Consider the following 12,106-nt stretch of genomic DNA (forward strand, 5'->3'; position numbering starts at 1 on the left):
CATTTTTTTGGAGGCATTTCTTTCATTTTGTTTTCAGTTATCATTCCAAAAGCTTATCACCTTCCCTAATCTCAGCAAACCCTGTTTAGCTCAAACCACAAGAAAGGACGAAGCCTAACCAGTGAGCACTCAGTGTCACAGGCCTGCTGCAGGCGATGCCTTGTGCAGGCTTCCCCCACACAGAGTAACTTCTCCTGGAGGAGGCAGAAGGCCCCGAGAATAAATTCATCATTAAATGCCTGGGCCCCTTAGATTCCCCAGAAGGTAAGGAACCAAGCAGTGGCCTGTTGGAGGGGACAGGTCTGAGTGCTGGCCCTGACACCCATGTGCTCAGAAGGACAGTAGCTTTCAGTAGATTAATAAAGACATAGGGGGTGGGAGGGAGACTGCCACTCGGTGGAGGTCACAGGCCCAGCCTTCTTTGTAGGATCCAATGATAGACAAGTTCAGACTGAAAGTTTAGATTTTAACTTATCTTTCCTTTGTGTTTAAATACTATTCAACTGCTGTGGAACAGCTGGATTTTCAAAGAGAAGGAATTCCTGGGTGAGAAACCAAGCTAGGCCTCCTTCATACTATGGACAGTGGTAAACACCACACCTTCAGAGACTCCCCCAAGGACCCATGTCACACTGCAAAGGTCTCTTTTCCCAGCACACCTGTTCAGCTCCAAAGAGTCCCGTTCCTTTTCCTGACACCCCTACGACAGATGCCACGAGTGTGCCAGAAGCAACTGTGAAAGCCACATGTGTCCCACCATCAGGGCCCGGCTGACATTTGTGGTTAATGGAACATGGCTTTGGCAGGGCCAAAACTGGGGGATGGGGTCAGGGTCAGGCTATGGTGTGGTGTTCAAAGGGGGGACGCCCAGAGCTTGGGTACCCATGCAAGCCAGTAGAGAACTAGAGCCTAAAAGAAAGGACAATGGTGCTGAAATCAAATACTCCGTTCATCATACTGGGGAGCCAGGCCTGAGCACCAGGGCGAAGACTCCCAGGTTTTTGATGGCTAATATCAGGGTGCAGCACACGTAGCACTCATACGGGGCTGCCAGGATGCAATGAGGTCCGCTCCCAGGAAAGGGTCAGACCTAGAGGTCAGCATGGGTTTTATCTTCAAGAGATAGCACACATCTTTTAAGAAAAAGATATGTTCTAAACCTGTTCTGCAAAGTCAGGCTGTGGTCCACTAACTCCAGCTCTGACAGCAACTGCCCTTAGCAGTGACAGAAGTCCAGTGTTTCTGCCCCAACAGGATAGGCTGCTGTGGGGGTTGGGGGGCTGCTTACATCAGCGCCTGGAGTTCCAGGCTGACTCAGCTGGGCCCTGGCCGAGGGGAGGTGAACAAACAGCTCGGGTCTCTGTCCTGCGGCCTCACACAAAAGCTCCCCCAACTGGTCTGGGCACAGACGCGCTCACCATCTTCCCAACCTCACACTAACTCACAGAACAGCCTTGGCAGGAGCACAAAAATGGCAGCCCGCCAATCCCATTAAATAAAAAAAATAGAGAAGAAAAGGCACAACTGTGGTTTCAAGGGATTCCAAACATTCTCTTGCATAACAGACACAGAAGATGGGGTGAGAAGCAGCCAGCTGGGTCGGGGGACGGGAAGGAGCATGCCGGGAGCTCACCCTGCGGGCCCTGCATCTCGCAGCTACCGGCTTGGGCCGAGTCGGGGAGAAGCCAGGGAGGCCGTCCTCGCCACACCTTTTTTGCCCCTCAACTAGTTTAGATTAAGGCACGTTAGAATTCTGGCTGCCCTCCTCCAGTCCCCTCAGCCAGGAGGTCAGGGGCCTGGCACAGCACCCTTTCCGACTCCACACATGGCTCCAAGACGCAGAAGGGGGACGGGGTCAGCCCCCCTCACCTCAATTTCAGCTGGTGCGGGCTCCTTGCTGAAGCACATGTTCATGATATTTCTTGCTGTTCGATAAAAAGTTGTTAAAGAAACAGACCTTCCCTGAAAAACAAACAAAAACAGAGTAAAGCTTAAGAAACAAAGCTGAGGCCTAACCCCAAATAGGCCCGTCCTGGTCACTACCCTGCATGTCCCCATGGCTGTGAGCCTGTTTGTGTCCTGAGTTCATATGAGCAAAGAGAAAAGGTGGCTCCTCCGAGCCAACGAGAGGATCCACTGGCCATCACAGCAAAAGAATGGCCGGTTTCCCGGCAGAGAAGGTGGCACACCAGGAGGCCACAGCAGATGCAGATGACACCAGGGCCACATGTCCAGGTACTCTGCTTTAAAAGCAGCCTTCACTTAGTGGAGATGTAGATACAACATGGAAAGAGAGGCAGAATTCCTGTTTACTGTGCTGTATGAGAGTAAGTAGTAAGGGTGTGGGCCTTACATAGCATCATGATCGTAACTGGCCAGAGGAAGGGAGCAGGGAGCCTGGAGAGAAGCCTGGAGGCCTTTAAAACACAGCAGCTTAGGGTGACTTCTACCCCAAGGGCCCTATGAGCCAGGTGAGCAACCCTGCTGCATGGACCTGAGGGCAACAGAAGTACTCTGGCCCTCCTGCCATGGAAGCCACTCGCTGTGCCCCAGGGAGGGCACGTGGTACCTGCAAACATCTAACATCCTGCCCTCTGTTGTCCTCTTCCCAGTAACATTCAAATGGTTCATTCACTTTGCTCAAACAGCTATTTTAGTTTGGGGACCCAGGTCACACCTGCTTTTACCTGCCATACAGAATAGATCTTGTTGTACAGAGGCAAGCCTTATAAGACTTGTGCCTTTCACCCTTTCTTGACCCTTTCATTGCATCAATACTTAGAGCACCTACTGTTTACTCTAAGCTGACTGGCCTTGGGGAGCTTACATCTTGCCTAGGGACACAGCCCCTGAACAAGGACGAGCAATGGGGCACAAATAGTGACAAGAGAGGCAAGGGAGGGCAGCTTTACCTGAGGGGTTTGGGGAAGGACTCCCCAGTGAGGTGACCCTGGCACACCCACAGAGAGCAGCAGGTCCAGAGTGGGTGGCCTCTCCCCTTTGGAAGGACTGTTAAAGCAGTCAGCAGAGACCTGGTCACTGGCTGCTGTTTTTCAGCTTTGTAAGCGACTACCTGTGTGTCTAACTAAAAGAAAATACTTGCGTACAATTCCAAACTTCTTCTAACGTTCTGTTCATTGCAAAAATAAAACCATAATTACTGGGCAGGACCTAATTTTGCACCAACTACAACATAGTGCCTATAATTCAAGATGATGATACCCTGCACCCAACAGCCAGTGCCCTCGGGGTGCTAAGGGGCTTCGAGAAGCACGAGTGTACAGAGCTGCCACTGAGCACGGCCACAGCCACCGGACGGCCACCATGGCTGAGCTCCATTAGATTTTTGTGGTGAAATCTAAAATCACTGTTTACAGAGCATGTTTTTAATACTCTTACTTGGATTCACCTCATTCTCACAGAATTGGCCTTCTTAAGTAAAAAGAAACTAGTAATGTATTATTTTAGGAGTTGGCCATTCTCTGCCACAGGGTTTCAGGAGCAGCTGCAACTGAGGAGGGCTTCTCAGACTTAAGGATACACACCCAAAATGGTCGTCAGTTTATGTCCATGGGCCACCTTTTCCCTTTTCACAAAATATTTCAAATGTGACATACAAGACCATCAGCAGGCTACAGGTAGATAATCCATCCCACTGTCTCGGGTACAGCCCTGGATCGCGGCCACAGAGCAATCAGGGCAAAGGAGACCAGACCTCTCTGGGTCTTGTAACAGAAAAGGTTCCGGCCAGCAGGAAGGAGCACAGGACTAAGGCCCAGGCAAAACTCGTGGACTGCGGCATGGGGAGGCTGGAGGTGTGGCTTCCAAGCAGGGACTCAGGCAAAGAACCCAGAGATGAGTCACATCCTCCATGTCAGTGGTGGCATCGGGTCTTAGAAGCCCAACTCAGCCAGGCAGGGACGGGCCAGGGCCTGCCTGGAGGCGGCAAAGGGAGTAAGGGTGCCTAGGGTGTGACCAACAGATTCTCCACACAGCCGAGACCCTTACACCACACACTGTAGCTGGGCCCTCGGGACTGGGTGCGAGGACCAGGGAGCAGTCCCTCGTGGTGACCTCCCGACTGCCATCAGCAGGGGCCAGTCTGCATACCCCTTGCGGCCGGGCACTTCAGCAGAGACCTGCTGTGGGGTCACAGCTGGTCTGCCGCTCACCCTGGCAGGCAGGGGCAGGGAGGTGGGCAGGGCCTGGCTTCAGACCCAGCCAAACAGGTGGGCAGTCACTGCTGGAGGAGGCAAGAGGCAGGCGGGCTGCCAGGCAAAGAGCCCCCGGAGGAGGGACTCTTCTCAGGACAGCCGGGACTGCAGCGAGTTCTGGCAGGCACGGGGACAGTGGACACATCTCCAGGTGCCGGGCTTTCCCTGGCCTCCTCCCCACTGCGTATTAATGGTGATATCCGCGTTGATACTTGATCAGCACCTGCCCTCCACAGAAAGGTCCTGGCAAAGGTGGGCTGGGAGCTGGATGGTGGCAGGCAGTGCAGAATATAAATAAGGACGTGAAGAAAACAAGTGCTCAAGGCCCAGAGTCTGCCCTGCCACTAACAGAGGAACCCGGGCCCTGGCTGGGCAGCCCCCACCTCTGGATGAGCTGGGCTGTGCAGAGGGGGAGGCTCAGCGCTGCAGGCGGGTCTGCACCACTGCCCATGGGCACGTGTGCACACGCAGCTCACTTCCAGGGAAGGAAACCCAAGGCCGGAAAGGCAAACAACTTACCCTGGGCTCACGGCTGGCAGCAGGTGGCGCCAGGAGGCCAGCACCCTAGCTACCTGGCCTCCCCGCAGACTGCAGGCCTTCCTTCTATTACCAACATGCCCCAGAGAGGGCCGCCTAGGTGCTGCAGGCCTCCAGAGCCCCGCAGTGCCGCCCACCCAACGGAGACCTACCTTGTAGATGCACTTGTGAAAGTCGCTGAGGACACCCTTGTCCTCCTCCTCCTCCTTCACCACTTCCTTTTCCTGAGCAAAGAGCCGCCGCCGGCCCGTCTTGAGCTGAGCCTGGCCCACCTCTTGGAGCTTGCTGCGGAAGCTGTCCCTGGGTGCCACACCATTGACGAGCCCATTCTTGGGCTCGAAGCGTGGCAGAGGGTGGAACCTGTTGTAGTCGTGCTCCGTGTGGCCCTCCAGGGGCCCCTTCCGCTTCTCCAGAATCTCCTTCTCCATCAGCACCTCCTTCTCCAGCCGTCGGTGCTCCTCGGGGGACAGGGAGTCATAGGAGAGCAGGTACTGGCAATAGGCCTCCTGGAGCTTGGCCAGCCGGTCCTGGGCAGTCTTGGGGATGCGCAGCATGTCTGCTAGTTTGCTCCATTTTTTGAGGTCAGTCACTTGCTGCATGCCGCCCATCTCATTAATCAGACGGAAAAAGCAGGCCAGGTCGAGCTCGCAGCCACCTGGGACAGTGAGGGGAGAAGAGACAGAATAGTCAAGGAAAAGGACCATGAGCAAGTTCTCCTCCATCAACCGAGAGTCCATGAGCACCCGCTACGTGTCAGGGACAACACTAGGCACCGGGGACAGAGCAGCAAAGAGAAAGCCTTCCAGCAGGGAGCTTACTCTATGGGTAACTGGAGAGACCTCCTGGGTGCCATGGAGATAAAGTAGACTGAAGGGGCTGCAGGGGAACGTGGGTTACCGTCTCAAGTGGGAGGGTCAGGGAAGGTGTCCCTGAGGAGGTGACATTTGAGCAGAGGCCTGAATGGAAGGAGAGCTGGCCATGCAGATCCATGGGGAAGAACTTCAGTGTCCCCCAGAGGAGCAGCATGTACACATGCATTCCCTTCTCATGCACCAGGGGTGGGTGCAAGGACCTGAGGAGCAGGGCCATCCCAGGAGAGTGCAGGACAGGGCTTGGGCTGGGCCACCAACCACCACACCCATGCCCCAGCATCACCTGAAACAGCTGTGAATACAGAAAGTACGTAGTGTACACCCACACACACACACACACACACACACACACACACACACACACACACACACACAATTAATTTATATTCACTCCCACTGGGTTTCCAGCCCTTGATCGAGTTACAGAACTGTACAGACGCACATCAAAATCATACGTGTGAATGCCCTCCGAGTGGCTACCTAGATGGAGCCTGGAAAGCAGCCTCCCTCTGGCCAATAAGGGAGGAGGGAGGATCACTCATTCGCTATTCAGAGATCATTACGCCATAAAAGGCTGGGTGAGCCAGTAAAAACTAGCAAGGTTTAGATCTTTGGAGGGTGGGGATATATTTACATCCAAACTCAAGGGGAAGGGAGGCAGACACCTGTCAGACTGAGAGCCACCTGAGAACAGCATCAGAGTGCAGGGGAGCTGGGCATCACAGGACCAACAGGTGAGTGCCCGGGAGCCCCGGGCAGACTGTGTGAGAACACGTGCCCCAGCCCATCAGTAAGACCCGGAGAGGGGTGTGCAGCAGCCTGAAGCTAGTCACTCTGCTTGGTGGGGTGCTGGACTTGGGTGCTTGGGGGCAGTGGGGGCTACATCAATGAGGAAACACTCCTTGACAGTGGCCAGGAGGGGCCTGATGCCGAGATTCCAGGTCTCCAGCTGGTAACAAAGCTACCCAGGGGCTGGCAGCACACTGCCCGGACTTGGGGCGGCAGGCAAAGAAGGGGGTTAGTGGCTCAGATCACAGGTTGACTAGGAGGGAGACAATATACTTTCTATTTTTCTGTAAAAAGAACACTGTAATTCAAGAACACTTAAACATCCACACACTATCTGCAAATCCTTTATTTCATGGACTTTTCATCTACGGCCATCAGCCCATTCACAGGGCCACGAGGCTGCTACATGGCAAAGTGCCACCCTCCTGAAGCCCAAGCCCCACTCCCCAAGGGGCTGAGGTGTCATCTCTGTTCAGATGCAGAAAGAACATTCATTTTGGTGGATTCTGAGCAATTGCTTCAAAACTACTAAGTTGAGGGTGGAGCCAAGAGCGCAGCATGAGTAGGGCAGCAGCAATCTCTTCACAAAACCATATATATTTTTGAAAATACAACAAATACAACTATTCCTAAAAGAGAGACCAGAAGACATAGGACAAGAGCCAGACCACATCCACACCTGGGAGAACCCACCGCCTCGTGAAGGGGGTAAGATACAAGCCACGGCCCAGCGGGACCCGAGCACCCATCATCCCAGCTCCTGGCGGTAGGAGAGGAGTTGGAGCAGGAGGGAGAGGGAGCCCAGGACTGCTGAACACCCAGCCCCAGGCATCCAGACCCAAGCGCAGACACAGTGCATGGAGTGCTGGATACTAGGGAAACGGGACAGTAAGACCTGTGAGTGGGTCCCCACAGCCGGCGCCCCTGGGACAAAGAAAAGTGAGTGCTTTTTAAAAAGTGTTAAAGGGACAGGGACCCCACAACTGGACGTAAGCGTCCTGGGACACTAAGCCCAGCAGCTGGGAATCCCAGGGAACTCCGGGCACCCTAACCCATTGAGCAGCAGCGCACCTCGGAGGCCCCTCACAGTGATAAACAGCCTCCCACCTGTTTCCCTCCAACGCGGTTCTGCCATATTGGAGCAGCAGACTGAGGCCGGCCATGCCCACAGCAACTGCAGAGCTTGACTCCACAGCGGCCGGGCAAGAATTAGAAACCCCGTCTGTGTGCAGCTGCCAGGCAAAACCCACTAGGGGTCGCTGTTCTCCCAGGAGAGGAAGGCCACAAATCAACAAGAAGGGATGTTCTTCCAGCTGACATACGCGCCAGCTCCCTACAACTACCTCTATTGCCATAAAAAGGAAGAAGAATTTGATACAGACCAACATCACAAAGTCAACCCCTGAGAAGGGGATAAATCTAACCAATCTTCCTGAAAAAGTTTTCAAAATAAAGGTCAAAACCATGCTGATGGAGCTGCAGAAAAATAAGCAAGAGCTAAGGGATGACGTCTGGAGGGAGACTGTAGAAATGAAACAATCTCTGGGAGGATTTATAAGCAGAATGGATAAGATGCAAGAGGCCATTGATGGAATAGAAACCAGAGAACAGGAACGCAGAGAAGCTGATGCAGAGAGAGAGATAAAAGGATCTCAAGGAATGAGACAATATTAAGAGAACTGAGGGACCAATCTAAAAGGAACAATATCCACATTATAGGGTACCAGAAGAAGAAGAGAGAGAAAAAGGGATAGAAAGTGTGTTTGAAGAAATAATGGCTGAAAACTTCACCAAACTGGGGGAGGAAATAATCTATCAGACCACAGAAGTACACAGAACTCCCAACAGAAGGGAACCAAGGAGGACAACACCAAAACATATAATAATTAAAATGGCAAAGATCAAGGACAAGGACAGAGTTTTAAAGGCAGCCAGAGAGAGAAAAAGGTCACCTATAAAGGAAAACCCATCAGGCTAACATCAGACTTCTCAACAGACACCTTACAAGCCAGAAGAGAATGGCATGATATATTTAATGCAATGAAACAGAAGGGCCTTGAACCAAGAACACTGTATCCCGCATGATTATCATTTAAATATGAAGGAGGGATTAAACAATTCCCAGACAAGCAAAAGTTGAGGAAATTTGCCTCCCACAAACCACCTCTACAGGGTATGTTAGAGGGACTGCTCTAGAAGGGAGCACTCCTAAGACTAAATAGATTTCACCAAAGAAAATAAAATCACAGCAAAGAAAGCAGACCAACCAAACACAAACTATAAGCAAAAAATAAATTCCACTACCCACAAAAGCAGTTAAAGGAAACACAAAAAGGCACAGAATAAAACAACCAACATATAAAGAATGGAGGAGGAGGAATAAGAAAGGAGAAAAATAAAGAATCACCAGACAGTGTTTACAAAAGCTCAATAAGTGAGTTAAGTTAGACAGTAAGATACTAAAGAAGCTAACCTTGAACCTTTGGTAACCATGACTCTAAAGCCTGCAATGGCAATAAGTACATATCTTTCAATAATCACCCTAAATGTAAATGGACTGAATGCACCAATCAAAAGACACAGAGTAATAGAATAGATAAAAAAGCAAGATCCATCTATATGCTGCTTACAGGAAACTCCCTCAATCCCAAAGACATGCACAGACTAAAAGTCAAGGGATGGAAAAAGGTATTTCATGCAAACAACAGGGAGACAAAAGCAGGTGTTGCAGTACTAGTATCAGACAAAATAGACTTCAAAACAAAGAAAGTAACAAGAGATAAAGAAGGACATTACATAATGATAAAGGGCTCAGTCCAACAAGAGGATATAACAATTATAAATATATATGCACCCAACACAGGAGCACCAGCATATGTGAAAAAAATACTAACAGAACTTAAGGAGAAAATATAATGCAATGCATTCATTTTAGGAGACTTCAACATGCCACTCACTCCAAAGGATAGGTCCACTAGACAGAAAATAAGTAAGGACACAGAGGCACTGAACAACACACTAGAACAGATGGACTTAATAGACATCTATAGAACTCTACATCCAAAAGCAACAGGATACACATTCTTCTCAAGTGCACATGGAACATTCTCCAGAATAGACCACATACTAGGCCACAAAAAGTGCCTCAGTAAATTCCAAAAGATTGAAATTCTACCAACCAACTTTTCAGACCACAAAGGTATAAAACAAGAAATAAATTGTACAAAGAAAACAAAAAGGCTCACAAACACATGGAGGCTTAACAACATGCTCCTAAATAATCAATGGATCAATGAACAAATTAAAATAAAGATCAAGGAATATATGGAAACAAATGACAACAACTCAAAGCCCCAACTTCTGTGGGACGCAGCGAAAGCAGTCTTAAGAGGAAAGTATATAGCAATCCAGGCATATATAAACAAGGAAGTACAATCCCAAATGAATAGTCTAACGTCACAATTATAGAAATTGGAAAAAGAAGAACAAATGAGGCCTAAGGTCAGCAGAAGGAGGGCCATAATAAGGGGCAGAGAAGAAATAAACAAAATTGAGAAGAATAAAATAATAGAAAAAACAAATGAAACTGAGAGCTGGTTCTTTGAGAAAATACACAAAATAGATAAGCCTCTAGCCAGACTTAATAAGAGAAAAAGAGAATCAATACACATCAACAGAATCAGAAACGAGAAAGGAAAAATCACGACAGACTCCACAGAAATACAAAGAATTATTAGAGACTACTATGAAAACCTATATGCTGACAAACTGGAAAACCTAGGAGAAATGGACAACTTCCTAGAAAAATACAACCTTCCAAGACTGACCCAGAAAGAAACAGAAAATCTAAACAGACCGATTACCAGCAACGTAATTGAATCGGTAATCAAAACACTACCCAAGAACAAAACCCCCGGGCCAGATGGATTTACCTTGGAATTTTATCAGACATACAGACAAGATATAATACCAATTCTCCTTTAAGTTTTCCAAAAAATAGAAGAGGAAGGAATACTCCCAAACTCATTCTATGAAGCCAACATCACCCTAATACCAAAACCAGGCAAAGACCCCACCAAAAAAGAAAATTACAGACCAATATCCCTGATGAACGTAGACGCAAAAATACTCAACAAAATATTAGCAAACTGAATTCAAAAATACATCAAAAGGATCATACACCACGACCAAGTGGGATTCATCCCAGGGATGCAAGGATGGTACAACATTCAAAAATCCATCAACATCATCCACCACATTAACAAAAAGAAGGATAAAAACCACACGATCATCTCCATAGACACTGAAAAAGCATTCGACAAAATTCAACATCCATTCATGATAAAAACTCTCAGTAAAATTGGTATAGAGGTCAAGTACCTCAAATAAAGGCCATATATGATAAACCCACAGCTAGCATCATACTAAACAGCGAGAAGCTGAAAGCTTTTCCTCTGAGATCGGGAACAAGACAGGGATGCCCACTCTCCCCATTGTTATTTAACATAGTACTGGAGGTCCTAGCCATGGCAATTAGAGAAAACAAAGAAATACAAGGAATCTAGATTGGTAAAGAAGTTAAACTGTCACTATTTGCAGATGACATGATATTGTACATAAAAAACCCTAAAGACTCCACTCCAAAACTACTAGACCTGATCTCGGAATTCAGCAAAGTTGCAGGATACAAAATCAACACACAGAAATCTGTGGCTTTCCTATACACTAACAATGAACTAATAGAGAAATCAGGAAAACAATTCCATTCATAAGTGCATCAAAAAGAATAAAATACCTAGGAATAAACCTAACCAAAGAAGTAAAAGACCTATACCCTGAAAACTACAAGACACTCTTAAGAGAAATGAAAGGGGACACTAACAAATGGAAACTCATCCCATGCTCCTGGCTAGGAAGAATTAATATTGTCAAAATGGCAATCCTGCCCAAAGCAATATACAGATTTGATGCAATCCCTATCAAATTACCAACAACATTCTTCAACGAACTGAAACTAATAGTTCAAAAATTCATATGGAACCACCAAAGACCCCAAATAGCCAAAGCAATCCTGAGGAGGAAGAATAAAGTCGGGAGAATCTCACTCCCCGACTTCAAGCTCTACTACAAAGCCATAGCAATCAAGACAATTTGGTACTGGCACAAGAACAGAGGCACAGACCAATGGAACAGAATAGAGACTCCAGACATTAACCCAAACATATATGGTCAATTAATATTTGATAAAGGAGCCATGGACATACAATGGGGAAATGACAGTCTCTTCAACAGGTGGTGCTGGCAAAACTGGACAGCTACACGTAAGAGAATGAAACTGGATCACTGTCTAACCCCATACACAAGAGTAAATTCAAAATGGATCAAAGACCTGAATGTAAGTCATGAAACCATAAAACTCTTAGAAAAAAAATATAGGCAAAAATCTCTTGGACATAAACATGAGCAACTTCATGAACATATCTCCCCAGGCAAGGGAAACAAAAGCAAAAATGAACAAGTGGGACTACATCAAGCTGAAAAGCTTCTGTACAGCTAAGGTCACCATCAATAGAACAAAAAGGTACCCTACAGTATGGGAGAATATATTCATAAATGACAGATCCGACAAAGGCTTGACATCAAAAATATATAAAGAACTCACACACCTCAACAAACAAAAAGCAAATAATCCAA

At 48.2% G+C, this 12,106-nt stretch overlaps 1 protein-coding gene across 6 annotated transcripts in view; it reads right to left on the minus strand.

The window, feature by feature from the left end:
* The window catches only part of JARID2 (jumonji and AT-rich interaction domain containing 2), a 263,143-nt gene that overhangs the window by 16,167 nt on the left and 234,870 nt on the right, over nucleotides 1-12,106 (minus strand). For all 6 annotated transcript variants that reach the window (XM_036890250.2, XM_036890385.2, XM_036890163.2 and 3 more), the window contains 2 exons: nucleotides 4,904-5,406; nucleotides 1,870-1,962 (listed from right to left, as the gene is read on the minus strand). In XM_036890250.2, coding sequence (XP_036746145.2) covers nucleotides 1,870-1,962; nucleotides 4,904-5,406 — 596 coding nt within the window. The remainder of the gene's footprint in view (nucleotides 1-1,869; nucleotides 1,963-4,903; nucleotides 5,407-12,106) is intronic.

Source organism: Manis pentadactyla, chromosome 16 (assembly GCF_030020395.1).
Source record: "Manis pentadactyla isolate mManPen7 chromosome 16, mManPen7.hap1, whole genome shotgun sequence".
In the NCBI taxonomy this organism is placed as follows: Eukaryota; Metazoa; Chordata; class Mammalia; order Pholidota; family Manidae; genus Manis; species Manis pentadactyla.